The sequence below is a fragment of the Cyanistes caeruleus genome, chromosome 4 (assembly GCF_971803275.1).
Source record: "Cyanistes caeruleus chromosome 4, bCyaCae1.hap1.1, whole genome shotgun sequence".
NCBI lineage: Eukaryota > Metazoa > Chordata > Aves > Passeriformes > Paridae > Cyanistes > Cyanistes caeruleus.
This window is the reverse complement of record NC_141704.1, coordinates 19,637,620-19,655,551: the sequence shown is the minus strand read 5'-3', so window position 1 is coordinate 19,655,551 and position 17,932 is coordinate 19,637,620. Positions and strand designations below refer to the sequence as shown.

Here is a 17,932-nt window from a genome sequence, read left to right as displayed (position 1 = left end):
TAGGTATTACAGGAACTGGATGGAAAAAAATTACTTAAGAACTTAAACAAGGTAACGTGTCATTATGTTATGTGTGTTTTAAGAAAAGATGCAACTGTTTCTAGGTCTTGGCAGCTTTCAAGCAATTATTTTCAGCTCCCTGTGCTAAGCATGGGATTTTTTTTTTCTGCTAGCTTTCCATTTTAGACTTGAATGTGAAAAATTCTTGCTTAGAATCAAGCATTGCTGATGTGTCTTTTATCTAAGGAGTACAAAGAGATTTTGAACACTTAGCTTAGAAAAACCTGACTTCTCCCCCTGATTTTCTGCTCCCCTGTTAATTAGATATCTGCTGCAAGAATTGCATGAACAAAAATGGTGCAGTCTGTAGTCATGTCTTTCTGGAGCTTTATCACAGCCCCTCCTGTTCTTTGATTTATATGGCATGGTACCTGTACCACAGAGGGTAGCTGTATCCTTCAGATCCACAGCTGATGTCAGGGTGAGGGAAAACAGAGGTGTTAAGGGGAAGTGGCAGGACCAAATGTAACATTTGTATACAAGTGAAAGGAACTGAGAACTGAGAATTATCACAGCACACTAAAAACCTCCCACTGCCAACGCAGGAAGCAAAAAGCCAAATGACAAGATGTAGCCATGTAAGCAAGGTAGTGGCAGCATTATTTAGAATTCAGACTGTATGATCATACACTGGATGTGACACCTCTTCACATCTGCAAACAGCATGGTTAACAGTAAAACTTTGAGGAAACAGGCATGAACAACAATATTAAAATTGCAATTTTTATTAATTTGAATAACATAATCAAAGCTGTAGCACTTATTTGGAAAAAATACCCAAACCCATCCTGATGCCTTAAGTTTTAGCTTTCATATTTTTCATATTCTGTGCTGCCTAGGTATGTAGTTTTGAGCTTCATATGAAGTGTTAGTGAGCTCTCTTCACAGAGAAGGCTGACAAAGCAATTCCTTTTCTAGCTTAATACCAAGGAGCATTGGTACAAGTTTCAGGCCCAAAAGTATAAACAATGTTGGACTGAAGAGAGAAAACAAGGAAGATGGGAGTTTATAACCTGAAGCTGTAATTAGACAATTAACCCCAATATGCAGATGGACCAAACTTATAAAAATGTGAGACCTCATGACCAGTCATTCATTTTTGTGACCATTCTGGGTACATCTTGGGTGTAGCCCTGGCCAGGCTCTTGTACTGCTCAAGGTGTATTCTTTCAGGCCTTTCACTAAATACCTACTTTATTCTTAATTCTGTCTAGCCTCTGTTCTAGCTCAGTCTTCTCAAGGCATCAATCCCACAAACAAACAAAAACCCCCTCAAACAACCCACACAACATTCCAAAGTAAGAGCTGACAAACATTCAGCAACTGTAGGTTTACAAGCTCAGGAAGCAGAGTTACAGTGAAATCTTACCAAGTCATGAAAGGAGTCCCACTATCATCTGAAACTACCCAGAGATTCATCTCCAGGAGGCTCTAATTTCAGTTTAGCCACAGGCTAAGTCTAATCAAGTACTTCCACAGAAAGCTTTTGATAAGAAGAGTCACCATTTCATTTTGAGCACAACTCCATGGGTTTTACATAAGCAGAATATTTGACCAGTAATAAATATTATTTTCAGACCCCATTGCAAATACAAGCAGTAAAAATCAAGAAGAAAATTATGATTCAAGTATTTAGATTCCCAAGTGCTATATAAGCTGTATTCCTTTCTCTCTGAAGAACTAAGTGATAACATTCTACTCTTGACAAAATTTGGCCTAATTGTGCTGAAGAACCTCCTCCTTCCACACTGCTCCAGGAACAAGAACAGAAGAAACTATCATCAGAGATCAAACTATGACCCACCTGCTGAAATGAGTGTGCTGGAAGAGCACAAGCATTCCACTTGGCTCTGGATCACCGTGTTTCTCCAAACAAAGCACTGATATTATTGCATGCCCTGGTGAACCAAGCAGTTGGATGTCAGTGCAGCTGGAACATGTGAAAACTTTCTGAGTTTCTACCTGTAGGTGAACATCTATTACACATAAAACTTTACTGAGCAGCACATCAAAGCAGCCACAGCAAGGGGCTGCATTAATCATTCCAACCCTGCTAGACCTCTTGCACATGATCAACATATAAGCAAAGAATATTTGCAAAGTAGCAAATACCACTGTATTTGCATTTCTCACTGTAACATTCATTTTCCTTTTTAAGGGTAAGATAACTGCTAGTAAATTATTCCAAAGTATCTCTTTCCATTATTTTGGCAATATAGGTGCATAGTAATTTGGTAGTTAATTCAAATGCTTGTATGTTCAAACACACAGTGATAATATTCTCCTTCTCTATACTGCTTTTAATAGAGATCTACTCAACCCCCCCCATATTATTATCACAGTGCTGCTAAAAAGACTTGATCCCTTAGGCATGGCTAAGAATCATTACTTTTTACACCATTTTGTTAAGCAAAAAGCTTGGACAGAGCTCCTATAAAACTCTGTTCCCCTCTGCATCCCAACAGAAAAGATACAAACTGAGAAACAAAATCAGCACAGTTAGGTTGATCAGTTTGAAGCAACTTCTCCTCCCTCCATTACTCCCTTGTTGACCAGGCACACTGTAGGAGACCACAGGTTCTGCAAGGGGATGTTTCAAGTGTATTTCAAATTGCCAACACTTTCCCTACCTGATGCAGTCCTGTTTACCCAGCACTGACTTTCTGCTAGTTTCCATTAAATGGTTTGGTTCCAGTAACCCAAATTTAAAGGAAGGATAATTCTCAATGAAAGCCTCGAATTCCCACAAAAATGGATTATTCCCAAAAGACCTCTTTCAACTACACCATTCATCCATGGGCTAGGTAATATACCTAATTTGTCCTTTTCTGTAAGGACTCCAAAATTGTGCAGGAAATGCTGTGGTTGTCAGAGATCATCAGTTCCTCCAGCTCCAAGACAGAGTGAATATTTACATGCAAAGCATGCCTTATGTCCTGTGACAGTGAGGAGGACAAACTGACTATTAATACAGGTGGATAAGCAATAGTCCAACCGTTCTCCCCGTTTGCTGACAGCTCATATTGAGGCAGACTTAAAAAAACACAGTTCAACACAAGCTGAAAACAAGTCTGCATAGGGGTAGAAGAATTTCCTTGAGGACACGTAAGTCACAGTGTGGGACAGTGATCTCTTTGGAAAGAGAAGCCTTTGCATTAAACCAAACCTTTCAGATGTCTGAACTAGTGACACAGTCCTTCAAAAAGAAGTTCAGAATGCTACGTAACAACTAACTGCAGAACAACTTTCTTTTGATGATGTGGCAGTAAGGGCAACCAACCTTCCCCCTGAAACCTCAACTGAAACATTCTAAGTAACTTCCAAGCAAGTTCCTCTTCTCCTCCCACATCCTCCATCATCTTTTACCCAGGCTCAAATAGCATGTTCCTAAATGGCCAACTTCCAGCATGAAGATTTTTGAAGACCATGGAAGCAAATTAAATGGTGCAAGAATAGAGAAAGAATGGAAGAACCCCATTGATAAGTGTGATGAGCAATACCTCACCTGCACACTTCTGCAACAGTCAGACTCTGTTAGGAGCACAGAAATAAATACACCACAAACCAGGATTTGAGTGCTGGGGTAGTTTAAGGCTCACGCTAATTTGGCTTATGCATCCTGCCCAAGGCAACTGGGTTACAAACTACACTCCTGAGTTTAGCAAATATTTATGGGTGTTGTTTATTCAGTTGAAACTGAATAAACTTCATCACCAAGTTTTCAAGTGCAAATGTAAGTAATCTCCCTTAATTCTGCTCTTAAAAAATTTCAATTGCTCCCCAAAAATTCTAGCCTGTACACACTCTCAGAAAATAGATAATGATTTAATACCAATCTGAGGGTTCACAAGAAATTAACTACTTAATTAAATGAAACATAGTTCAAACAAGCAACACTGAATCTATTTCTCCATTAAAGAGGACTGTAAGTTTCTGCATAGAGAGATCAGTAAACAAATATTAAGAAGTACTATTAGTTAAGACATCAGACAAAAACAGATCAGATTCCTGACTTGCTATTTTTGTCTTCACATAACAACAACTACATTTGGATGTTTCAAGTTCAGCCTGCCTCAACATAAAATACTGCTTTTTACTTACTTTACTTTACTAGTGAGGATAAAGAAAAGACTTTGGGTCTTTAAACATTTATATTACTGATGTGTATAGGCTGTTGATTGTCACTGGTTTGTTCCAATGATCCACAATTGCTTCAAATTAAGCACAGCTGAAGATTGCTGTAGATGCATCCAAATGTAGTGCTGTTTCAATAACTTAATAGCACTTTGATGTTTGCCTTGCTGAATTCTTCACTGCTGAAGGAGGATCAGAGTCTTCAGTTCACAGCAAAAAACAGAACAAGGCGGTTATGAAGATCACGTAACGCAGAGCTCCGAAGCCCACAGCGGAGGTTTGCTGCAATATGGTTGTCTGCTTCTGGTCTCTTGAGAACAAACAGCTGCTGCAGCAGTTGCTCCCTCCTCTTCTGCATCTTCCTTTACCTCCTGCAAACCTTCTGCTTCTTGGAATGGATGTTCTAAAAGTTTCAGTACATTTCTTACCTGGAGCAAAAACATAGCATAGTTGTTAAGAATTTAGAAAGTGAAGGCAAAATGATACGGAGAAGAACCCCATGCCAAATAAACTATATTGTATTTAATACATGAACTCCAGATAAGCCAAATATTAAACAGATGAACAATATACATAAGATGCAAACTGTAAAATTGTACCTGGCTGAGTTTGTACCTGTATAGGATTCAAATAACTTGAAATGCAAATATTAAATACAAATTCTTATGTAATTTCTCAAAATAAATTAAGTTTCCCATATTCTGCAAGCAATATTCCATATGCTGAAAGTCCACAGGTTAAAACTGTAAAATTTAAAAGATAATACTTTCCAGAAAGGAGCAAGTGTAAATTAATCCTCAACTCCCTTCCAAGCCACTCTCAAGACAGTAAAAGCAGTGTGTCTTGTCTTGAGGTCAGCCTATAAATGCTGGAGAAGTTCAGATTCAGAGTTTTAATTCCATTGTTTGTACTTCAGTCATTAAAATTACAGTTTCAACAAAAACAATAGAGACCTCCTGAACAGTGAATTCCCAATCCCCTTACTGCCCAAGATTCCAGACTGAATTTTGCCTGACATAATGTCAGTCATTAACGGCACAACCACACATCCACACAAGCCTAGACAGAGAGAGTGAGAGAGAGAGCAATAATAGCATACCTCTGAGAAATCCCCATTTTCAGCTGCTTCTATGGCATTCTGGGCAATGTAATTTCTCAAGATATATTTTGGATTGTTTGAATTCATGACCTTCACACGCTCAGTGTTCCAGGCATCAGCATTACCAACGCTTTCTGTTTCTTTTTGCAAACGGACTCTGAAATGAAGCAGATGACAACAATTGGTTTTTACCACATGTAGAAGTTGACACATTTTCTTGTTTTGAGATACTTTGTTCACAGTTCTTAAAAAATACTACATCATCTATAATCCTCTCAGTTTATAAAATGCAGCATGACAACATAATATAAAACACCACTTAGCTTAAAACTGTTCAGTACTATGGACAGCAGGTCCTGACACAGCTTGAGGAAGTAGCACAGCACAGTTTTTCTATTCTCTGAAGTCAGATCAAGACATGGGATATGGTCTGCTCTGCAATGACTGACACGTTCAAGTTTTGTCTTTCAACTATTTTTATACTGTTTATTGGTTAAGGCTTTTGCTGTTCTGGTAAAAGCTCAGGGATGTAATACAGCTGAGGCAGTTTGAGGTACTTTCTATCAGTAATATCCGTACTTTCTATCAGTAATACTTGCTGAAGCTCTCAGCCCTGCTGGTGAACAAGATCACAGGCAGCCAGGTGAGGAAAGATCTGACCTAATCCACACAGCACAAAAAAATAATACTCTATTCAGGGTTTTTTTACAAAAAAAATGTCCTGCTAACACCTAAGTTTTTAAGCTTTAGAACAGTCTGGGCCTTTGTTTTCCTGGCCATGATTTCTGTTTTTGCTTTTTGATTAAGCATACTTGCTTTCTGTATTAACACATAGACTTCTCTTTTGGCAAAAAATTATTCAAAGGACAGAATGCGTCAAGGTCAGTTGTAGTTACTGAGCACTAAAAAATTTCGCAGCTGGAATTAAGACTATGTCAGAATCAACATCAATACTGTTGAAGCACTTGCCATACTAGATTTGATGCTAGGTGATTTCTACACCCTCACAGTACCTCAAAACCTAGTAAAACAATATAAAAATATACCCTTGAATTTTCACATCAACAAAGATACTGATCATGGCAATAGATAATATTCTTGACCTGCATGCTCTCCCCCCATCCTCCTAATCTATATTTAAGAGAGGGTGTCTTTTATGAGACATGCACATTGTTCTCAAAATGTAGAAATATAATAGTGCTATCAATACTGAGAAACCTTACCTGTATTTCTCCAGCCATTCCTTCCAGTGTCCTTTATTTCTGCTAAGTAAATCATCTGCTGTTAACTGCTGCAGTTTAGAGAGCTGTTCAATGCGTTCCAATTCTTTATTTATACCAGCTTTTGTTCCAATTAATGCAAACAGCTGAGGATTAGACTGAGCTAACATCAGCATCATTGACAGTTGTCTGGGAACAAAAGGAACAAATGAGTTAGATCCTAAAGGTGAGCTGCTGGTCAAGAACCACCTCTTCGCAATCAAAGTAGATACAAAAACATTCACAGCAAACAAGGATTTCACTAGAAAGGTTAAATAACAGAAATTTGTAATTAACAAAACGATTGTTGCTATAAATGATCCTAATTCTACTGTTTCTTCCCCCTTCTTCAGTGTGTTTAATTTATATTCCTGTTGTATAGAAAGTGCAGACAACAGATTTTCAAAATTACTGCTTCAGTTACCCAATTCTCATCAAAACACCCTTTGAACTTTGAAAGGAATTTGGTTTAAAAATCTTACTTGGATATCAAGATAATATAGAATTCTCAACTTTTGTCATTTGGGGTTTTTTTTTTATTTCTTTAAAACCTACTATTTTTTACTTTAGCACTACTACTTTTGCTAGTACTAATAAAAATCTAAATGATATGGAGAAAAACACTTCATTTAAGTTGCATGAGACAACACTGTTTATTTTTTTTAGTTAGTCAGTCTAAATCACAGACTGAGAACTACTTTCTGGTAATAAGTTCCGAACAATATACAGACTATTTTGCTGCAAGTCTGCCTAGGATTGCATCTCTTCATATTTCACTGTGTTAGCTGGTGCTGTACAATAGCTCACCTTATTTTGCAATACAATTTAGCAATAATATGCTAGCTTTTATTTTTTCTGAATTAATAACTACAGCATACCATAAAGTAAAATAAAATTATTTCCTCTGTGAATACATTTTTAAGCAAAGAAGAAAAGAAACATTACTCCTGGCCTCAAAACAACTCATTATAACAAATTATATTTTCCTACTTTTAGTCAGCAGAGATAAGCCAGGTGCTTTGATTTCTGAGTTTATATAAAGTCCTATCCAGATCTGATGTACACATCTGACATACCTAGATCTATGATACCCAGGTTTTGGGATTAAAAAAGAAACATGTTATGCATTCATTTTAATATAGTATTATTCCTCTCCAAAATGTCACATCCCCATCATGATGATTTCTAGCTACTTTTCATGTTTCTCTACTCCTGAATGCAATGTTTAAAAAATACTGTCCCATCTCTACTACACAAGTTTATCTCTATCATGCTGTCAACACACAGCAAAAGCTGAAAAATTTGGTAGGTTCATTACCTTTACAGAGCATTTACTAAACAAGGAGGGAGAGAAATATACCCAAAATACCTTTAATTTTTTTCCCCATCTCCAAAAAGTGAAAAACTGCTGCAATCACTGTTATAAGCAGCAGTTGAACAGGAGTTATTATTTTTCCATGCTCAGAGTAGCTGGACTGCAGAACAAATGGGGGGGCATAGACTACCCCACCTAAAGGTTATCCATAGGCCAGAACTTGGGCAGTTGAAAGTGTCTTTTTGCTGACAGTACACTAGCAGAATACAGTAGCATTGCAGTTCAAACCCATTTCTTCTGTAAAATACTTCTGTATCACTTCATTATTTGGCACCCTCATTGTCTCAAGTCAGCAGAGACAGGGAAGGAAATGAAAAAAAAAAGACCAATCAAAAGCTCAGATAACTTTAACTCAAGAGCCAGCAGATGGAAGTCATGCATCTACTTAACAGTGACATTTCCAGTCTTAAAATCAGTGAAATATTACATACTATGCAGAGTTCATTATGATTATAATAAAACTAAAAGCAAAAGCCAAAAACATTTAAGCAGTATAATTTATACCGTGGATCCATCTGTGGTTTAAAAACAATTTTCAATTCTTCCACAGAAGCACACTGACTTGTAAGCTCTTCTAAGAAATCTTCAAATTTTGAAGGATCAATGTCTACTGAGAATGAACTCAGCAAGTAAAAAATATTTGTGAAGTCTCCAGCTGAAAAAAAAGAATTTCATGAGTAATGCAACTAATAAATCAGCAGGAAAGCAGTTCCCATACCTCCTTCCTACCTCCTCCCACAGCAGTACAGGTCACCATTCTAAAGAGGCAAACAAACTGTTCTCTCAGTGAGGGTGCAAATGTGAGATAGGGGCCCTGTATAAGGCAACAACTACCCCACAGTTCATAATAAGGTAATTATTTTCAGCATTTTGTTCTTCTCTCAGATAACAATGGAGTTGCACAGGGCTACTTCCTTTTAAGGTCAAGATATAAATTGTATTTTGATTTGATAATAGGTTCGGATAGGCTATTAAACAAGCACTTTCTGTGCTGTTCACCAACCTGTGAGATGCATGGTTTCAAGCAGTTCAGACACCAGCTTACTATCTTCTTCTAATTCCAGCTGGATTAAGCCTAGTTTTTTTCTCATCTTCTGCAAATAGTGTTTCTCAAATTCTGCATCATATTCCTCTTCCAGGATCAGTTGGCTTATTTCCAAGGGCAGCTCTGGAACTAAAGCTTCAGCAAGTTTCCCCAGGTTCCACTTGCAAATCTCTGGCTGTTTGTTGTAAGCATAGCGCCCTGTATTATCAGAACCATTGCAAATGTGCTCAGGGTCATACCTACAAGAGAATAAATGGTTAGTAATCTTCCAGTTATCTGAACACTAATACAGTGAGAAGTAGTACTTTTATTATTTTAGTCTGCTCTAGGAACTAAAAAATTTGAAAGGAAACATTCCTTGATTCTTTTCCCAAAGCCAGAGGCTACAAGAAGTCTTACAGCCAAGATGTTGAGAACACAGTTTAAAGTACACTGACAAGAAGAATTACAGGAAAACTAGAATTACCTTAATCAACTTTGCTGTAAAGATAATTCAAAAATCTACTTTAGAGTTAAAATATTAAAGCAACCACAAGCACCAGGATTATCCTACATAGCAAGAACATATGCACATTCCAAACAATGATGCCACACTGACCTGTCCATAAACCCAAAAGGGCCATAGTCAATGGTCAGTCCAACAATGCTCATGTTATCTGTATTCAGCACGCCATGGCAAAACCCCACACACTGCCATTCAGCAACCAATCTCGCTGTCCGTTTGGTTATCTGAAAGAAAGGACTTTATTTTTTATCACAACGTATTTCCAATATATTCATGTTTTCATATATTTCCAGTATATTCCTAGTCTGAACTGAGCAGATTCTGGCAGTATGCCATACACACAAACATCTTAAGGACAGTTTGCCTCTCTCCTCCTGTCAGTAACTCCCCTGTTTCTCTGCCTCCTGTTTCCATTTGCCTCCTCTTCTCTCCTCTCACGCTTGACTTGCCAGCCAACTGAACAGCTTTCAAATGCACTGGAGGCAGTACACTGAAATAAGATAAATTGTTTGACATCAGACTTGCATACTACTCTAGTCATTATACAAATATATTATTTTGCCTATTGCTAATTTTAAATAGTAACTACAGGCAGGAGATCACATAAGTAAATGTACTCTTTTGGATTACCCCATATGCGTGATTTACAGGGAAGTTAAAGGGCTGACACAAAAAAACTGTTACCTGCAAATAAGTTTTTAGCACTGATAAGCATGTCTCTCTATGTTCTGAGAGTGGAAATAAGGCTACAAGATTAAATAAAAAAATTGCAAGAATGACAATTTTGTTTAAATGCAATTCTTCATGGAATGCATGTTTCATCTGACATTTTCCGCTGCTTAATGGAGAATTATTTTTATGGAATTGACTAAAATCACTGCATGTGCTCCATCCTTCAAATAAGTAGTATAATATTTTAAAGCAGTCCTAGTTACTTAAATACGTTAACCTACCTGTCAATTACAACAGTAAAAATCTAAAAGTCGGGAAGCTACATGGTTTTTAAATAAAACTAGTTGTAAATACTTTATGAAATTGCCATAAGTAAAAATTTTGCATAGCCACTAGCTAAAACTTTAGGATAAAATTATTTTCATAGACAACATCATTCTTCTTCCCAAATAGCTAACAATGCACAGAAATTCAAAACGACTATTTGCTCCATGCTGCAGTGTAAGTGTATTTCATTAAGGTTCAAAAAACAATCTATGAATTGTTTCATTAGATGGTTCTATGCCTTTGTGTTCAAATCCAGAATTTTTCTACCGTTTTTTTAAAAAAAAACACACACAGTCAAGTAAAGAACAAAAGTTAAACTCTTGTCCTGACAGGTAGTGAAAACCATAAATGATGCATGGAACAGAACCTTTCGGTTTACCTCGAGGTCCCACACTTCTAATTTTTCCAATATTCTCATAGATACTTTACCCATTTTTCCTGAACGCTGATTCATGGGGCAGCTGGAAGCCAGCAGCCAGCTACATGTGTCCAAAACCGATTACTTAAGCCATGAACCAGTAAGAGAGGCACACCCTGTACAATGGCCCTGTGCCAGGAACATGTAAAATTTAAAAATGAAAAAATCCTGGCCACCAGCATTGGGATAAAAGCACTCCTTGTTTGGATGCACTGCACACCACCAGGGTTCTGGTAAAAAGAAATCCCCCTAATAAGAATGCCCAAAAGCAACTAAAGCTTGAGTGCCACTCAAAGATGGGTATATTGATGATAAAGAAACAGCTCTGCATCCCCTTTGATCCTTATTATTTTTGATTTTTCTACAGCTAGCCAAACTAGAAGGCAAGCATGGTGTATATGTAAGACTGTCAGCTGAAGGATATGCTCATTTAAATTTAAACAACAGCTACAAATTATTTGAGAAGTACAGATAATGATATCTGCTTTCTAGACAGTGCTGTGAAATGCAATCACTTGTACTTTTTGTCTCCATTTCCTCCACAGTGCAGAAAGAATGATAAAACAAGATAGAGTTGAAGTGATGGCAGTTGCCTGCTCATGGATGTGCTTGCTCAATTAGAGAATGGAATGGGGTGATTTTCAGGAGAGAAAAGTCTGTAAAGTCTCCACTAAGGATAAGAAAAAACATGAGGAGGCAATGATAGCACAGACTGGAGTGTGGACAGTCAGTGGCATGAGAAGCACAATAAATAAAAAACAGACCTGGAGAAACAAGAAAAGAATACTAGGAATAGGAGTGGGGGAAAGGAGAAGGAAACCAGTAGTAACTGAGCCAGGAAAAGCAGCCAAAAGCAGCAAGAGGCAGGACAGGGCATACACATGCACATCCACAAAGACCCCCAAGTCCCATGACTTTTCTGCTGTCAGGAAGTAAATATGCCATCAGCTACAGAGCTGGACACACACAGAGTGAGTGCAAACCCACAGCTCTCATCAACCCCAACTGTTCACACACAAAGGACTTGTCCAGCAGAGTTAAGTTCTTCGGAATATAGTGGTGAACCAATCCACAGCTTGCTTTGAAGAACTAATGCAAGTATGCACAGGTTGTGGTAAAGAAAAAAAAACAAAAACAAAGGAGGAAGAAACCAAACCAGAGAATGTCAGCTATTTTGACCTCTTATCGGTCTGCTATGAAAGTGCATTATTCTACAGCCATTCCCTCAGTCCTTACCAGATAATTTCAGATTTCAAAGCACCACAACAGCTTTTAGATAGACTAGTCAAGTGTTAGACACTGGTATTTTTTAATTATTCTCTTTGCTGGCTAGTTAGAATAATGCTCAACTGCATTTAAACATTTCAATTCTAGTATCTGAAGTTAAAATGATCTGCAGACAACACTCCTGTTTGTAATTTGGAAAATAAGACTCAGCATTCTCAGTATTTTACAAAATGATGCCTTGCAAGTGATGTCTCAGCACCATCAATTCATCATCTGACATTCAGAGCCAGAACTTCCTCTCAACAGTCTAAGACAGTCCCAGAAGATGGAGCTAAGTCTTTGGAAGCTCTCCCAAAGCAGGGAAATAATGATTTACTATTAGGAAGGTTAAACTGTTTTCACTGGTGAGATCAATATCAACACTACTTTCATCAATAAGCAGGTCTATCTACTAAAAGTGCTTTCTTCAAAGAAAAAGGTTCAGACTTTGAACGATACTGACTCCAGTCATCTGTGCTTGCAGATGAAGTTCCTAAAGATGACAGGTATAGATTTATGAAGAGAGTCTGATCTTTCTTACCTCTTTGAAGAAAGCTGCATTCCTCTGAATAGTGTTGTCTGAATAAGCCTCCTGGATTTCTGGGTAGAAAGTGCTGATCACATAATCAAGCATCTGTATTCGAATATCATTCCGGTTAACGCTGGGACCCTTGCGTCCAGTGTATTCATCAGGGGGTTTAAAAATTTCAAAAGAGCCAAATCTGTTTCAAAATAAAAACATGTTTTAGAATTAAAATACTGATACTATTAACATAATTTGATATTGTATGTAATAAAAACATTTACTGCTGTTTTAACAACAGCACACCACCTCTTAACACCAATCTTTCAGGTGGCTGAGAGAAAAGATCTGCAAGATTCCTACAATGAATGTGGTGAGGCTCAGTGAATTGGTCAAAGGAAGCTCCTACATCCACATGTAACTAAACTGACCAACCCTGCCAGTACTGAACACCAGCTCACTGAAGTTTATTACAACTCCTTCTACTGAAATTTTTTTATCCTAAAATATGTAAAATATTAGACTTCTTTTAAATACTAGACTGTACATCAAGCATACCAGATATATTTTCCAGATATGTAAACACACAGAGAAATGCACACAAATACACACATACATATGAAATCACATCTTCCTTATACCTCACCTTCCCCTAATATTCTGTAGCTTTAGAGGAAGCAGTGCAACTTCCTGAAATGCCTAATAGCTGTAGCTTCTGCTGGAGCTGGAACCCCATACACTTCTCAGGCAAGGAAAGTACATCCAAACTTTGACAGTACTACTTCAGAACTGGAATTAAGGATAGAGTTATAATCCACCACTACTACTACTACTACTAAAAAAATAATAAAAAAAATCATGTATTCTGTAGAGGAATACACATGAAAAATCTCTTCTCCTAGATCTGCAGAACTTCTTCTTTCCACCAGGCCAGCATCCCTAGTGTTTATCTGTCTCAGTGCAAAGACAGCAGCCCATCCCATCTGCTGGGCAAGAAAAGCAGTTCCTACAGCCCAGAAAAAGAAGTTCCAAGCATCCAGAACAAGAAACATCCAAACACTGCTGCTACAGAAATAAACTTAAGATGGTATTTTAAAAGACTGCTTAGTTTTAAAGGGGGAAAAAAACCCCAAAACAAAGCCAAAGCAACATAATAGGCTTCTACCTTATAAATGTAGAGGCTATTCTCAGAACAACTGTACATCTTTCATTTTTTGGATTCCCATCATAAAATATGTCACGAACGACTTTGGAGTCGGACGTCACGCAGGTGCCAGCCCGTGTTGTTGGTATTCCCAGGTGAAACATGGCCTCGCTGCACAGGAACTCCCGAATGCTCGACCGCAGCACTTTCCGGCCATCAGCTTGTCTGCGGCAGGAAGACAGAGCGTTTTTAGGCTATAAAGGCAGGAACTCCTGTCTCCTCTGTAGCAGAGAGAAATAAAAGCCTAGAAGTAGCACACTCTGTCCGTGGTCACACAAAAAAGTAGTGGCAGATCTGAAAACAAAAGCTGGACCTTCAAACTTCTGTTAAAGTTCAATTAGATGAACACAACAACTTGAAATAAAGAGCACACATAACAGAGTAAACCTTCCAGGTACACATATCCCTTCTAATCATTAACTGTGTTGGTTTTATTGATGCAATAGTCTTTAAAAAAAATTTAAAAATTTGGACAACTATAGCTATTTTATTGTACATCAAGTCAATGGTTTCCTCTAAACTAAATTAAATATAATGAAAAATATTCTTTCAAATCTTTCTGGGCAAGCAATCTAGAAATGGGGTCCTAAATATGAGCACACACAACAGCTGCACTAAAAAAAACTCCAACTAAACAGACAGAAGATAACAAACTAGCTTATTTAATAAACATTAAGCAAAAGGAACAGACACAGGTGGTTCTCAGCCCACACTCCCAGCACTTCCAAAGCCACAGGCAAGCAGGAGAACAGCCCAGGGCAGATCTAAAAAGCTACCACCATATCTGGGATTTTCACTGTGATTCCCTTAACTCTCACAGACCTGAAGAAGACCTTCAGAGGACCACATACATGAAACTAAGGTGTTGCCAAGCCTGTGTCGAGCTGGGACAGAAAATATGGGAAATTAAAAAAAAATCCTGAAATATTTAAAGTATTTAAAGGCTAATGTGACTAACGAAGATACCCATCCCTTGCAGGGATTTGGTCAGTATGCCATTTTGGGGACTTTTCTGCTATTCCCTCCCACAGCTGGGAGGAGTGGGGAGAAGGAGCAGCAGCACAACCAAACACTCACATTTAAATACCATCTGCAGCAATTACACACTGCTCTCCCCACTGTCATCATGGTCTGCATCCTCCCAGCGGGGCAAACCCGCACAGGAGGATAACCAGGGACAGAAGTCACCTGCACCATGCAGTGACATGCAGTTACGCTCCTGTTTTCCAGCAGAAAATGTTGCCACCTCCTGATCTAGCATTTAAGCAATACACTCGCTGATGCCGAAGTTAAGCAAAACAAACCAAGACAACCACGAGGGTTAAGAGATGACCTTTGCCTCAGGGAATGATCCTCAGCAAGGCACCAGCCCCTCGTTAATGCGATCTGCGAGGCGGCAAGTCCTTCCCCGTGCTCCCCGCAGCCAGGCACGGGGCACCGCGCCCCGCCGGCTGCCCCGGCCCCGGCCCGCCCGGGCCTTACCGGGAGAAGGGGGTGATGCCGGCGCCCTTCAGCTGCATCTCCCAGCGCTCGCCCCGCGGGCCCAGCACCTCGCCCAGGTACATGGCGGCGCCGTCGCCCAGCTGCCCCGCGAAGCTGCCGAACTGGTGGCCGCAGTAGCAGTGCGCCGCGGGCTCCGCGCCCGCCAGCACCCGGTTCCCGCTGAAGAACAGCGCGGCCTCGGCCTCCGCCGCCGCCGGGTCGGCCGCGGGCGCCTCCAGCCCCAGCAGCGCCAGCGCCGGCAGCGACATGGCCACGAGCCGCGGGTTCTGCAGCGGGCTGGGCCGCACCCGAGCGAAGCAGGCGCCGGGCACGATCCGCGGGCCGCCCTCCTCCGAGGCGTCCACGGGCAGCGAGCGCAGAGCCAGGTTATCGAAGCGCAGCGCGCCCAGCCAGCCCCCGCCGCCCTCGGGCTGCTGCATGGCCGGGCCCGACGCCGCCCGCAGCAGCCGCGGGGGGAAGCGGCGAGCGCTGCGCAGCACCGAGTCCATGCGGCCGGGCCGGGGGCGGTGCCGCGGGGAGCCCCGCCCATGGGGCCGCCCTGCCCGGACAGCCGAGCCCGGACAGCCGAGCCCGGACAGCCGAGCCGGGACAGCCGAGCCGGGACAGGCGAGCCGGGACAGGCGAGCCGGGACAGCCGAGCCCGGACAGCCGAGCCGGGACAGGCGAGCCCGGACAGCCGAGCCGGGACAGGCGAGCCGGGACAGGCGAGCCGGGACAGCCGAGCCCGGACAGCCGAGCCCGGACAGCCGAGCCGGGACAGCCGAGCCCGGACAGCCGAGCCGGGACAGCCGAGCCCGGACAGCCGAGCCCGGGAGTGGGGCTGCGGCCCGGCGCATGAAAGTTGGCCCCGGGCCGGGCGGCTCGGCCCACTCGAGCAGCCGCCAGCAGCGCGGGGTGCGGGACTCACAAGAAGAAAAAAGATAAACGTATGTATGCCAGAAGTCAGTACTTATTCACGATGCTCCAGTTTTATTTCAGTTAACAGCAGCTACCTCAGTGGTGGGTCAAGACCAAACCTCTTCTAAGTGTGCACACTTAACTTTCTCTGAAGGGTCCAGTGGACGCCTCCACTTAACCCGGCCCTAGCAGGTGAACCATTTACAGACAGTAGATGGCACTACATTATTACTATTACTTGTACTTTCAGCTAAACTCTAACGTGAGTCTCAGCTCTAAAGAACTGGGGTGTAACCATAGCAGAGAAGACGTGGTGGTGGCAGCAGGGAGAGGGAGAGGAGCTGCCCCGTGGCATTTGGGTGATGCACACCCAGAACTCTGCTGCACTTCTGTAAGAGACGGTCCGAAGTTTCCCTTATCTGCCCCGCGACCGTCGCAAGAACAGAGACCAAGACCCTGAAGACCCCAGGACACTTTGTACAGGGGTTCTGGCCTGGTTGAGGTGGACACTTGTCAAGTGGTTGTTTGCAAGTGTGCTCGCTGTGCTGCCGTGGTATGCTGCCTTCGTTCCTGCTGGTGAGCAGGGACTGGTGAGGAGAGGGCTGTTCTGTACCTTACACTTGCTTCCCTGAGCAATGGGTCTTATCACAATGGGCTGTGAATCTCCCCACCTCTTGGCCAACTGCCCCTAAGTTACTTTCTGAAAGAGATTTCCCCACGGAAGAAGACACTAGTGACCCCATCTTGTCTGTTGGTAGCTATAACCCCCCCTTTTTTTCTCTCTTTATTTTGCCTCTTTATCCCTCTCTCTCTCTCCCTTTCATCTATCGCATAACCCATGTAGTTGGCACTAAAATAAAGGTGCATCATTGCTGTTGTGATTTAAACTGAAATCCCTTTGTGTCCTTATTGCACTCTGAGATCAAACTAACCTCTCCCAACTCCCACTTGTGTTAGCAGATAGTGGCAACTTGCACAAACTTAAAAGCCTGAGCGACTTTTACCAGGCTTGCCCACACAGAACTCCAGAACAGAACACTCCTGCTGGCCCTGGAGAAAGCAGATATGCCGCTTAGTTGCATATATCACATTATTAACCACCCTGCTCTAATCAAATCTCACTTTTCATTACTTTGTCCAGTTTGTAAATCGTCTCTGTAGCCAGAATCAGGGACATCTGACCACTGTAAGAATGTCATCTAGCTGGGATAATTTTGTTCTTTAGCATTTTCTTTTCTTTTAGGTCTGATCCTTCCTACTTTAGAGGAATTAGTCATGCATTAGTCATAATGCACAAGTACCAAGTATCTTGGATAAAGCACATGTGAAAGTAGCTGTGTTCGTCTTTCCCCCTGTCCCTATCATCACAGAGCTTTTCTGTGTCCTACCACACAAACCAACAAAACATCCAACAAGCAAAAGCAAGCATTTGCTCACTTTGCAGCAGTCACCCCCAGCAGGGAGCTACCAAGGAGGAGCCAGAGCCAAGCCAGGTGTCAGGACTCAAAGGACGAGGTCTTGTGATGGAAAAGAACACACGCCCCCAGCTCCCAGCCTTTTTTCTACCGGGAGTCAGGGTAACATCTTTGTTAATAAATAAAATTTATTTTGGTTTTAAAAAGAAACAGGGAAATACATACATGAG

General features: G+C 41.1%; 1 protein-coding gene across 1 annotated transcript; it reads right to left on the bottom strand.

Moving 5' to 3' along the window:
• Positions 1–769: 769 nt before the first annotated feature.
• On the bottom strand, positions 770–15,912 carry SELENOO (selenoprotein O). Its single transcript, XM_023918584.2, has 9 exons — positions 15,370–15,912; positions 13,849–14,052; positions 12,702–12,882; positions 9,571–9,701; positions 8,931–9,211; positions 8,432–8,582; positions 6,517–6,702; positions 5,294–5,450; positions 770–4,622 (listed from the first exon to the last, which is right to left on the bottom strand). Exons 1-9 carry the CDS (start codon positions 15,876–15,878, stop codon positions 4,428–4,430), a joined length of 1,995 nt encoding a protein of 664 aa, XP_023774352.2. The 5' UTR covers positions 15,879–15,912; the 3' UTR covers positions 770–4,427.
• Positions 15,913–17,932: the final 2,020 nt, after the last annotated feature.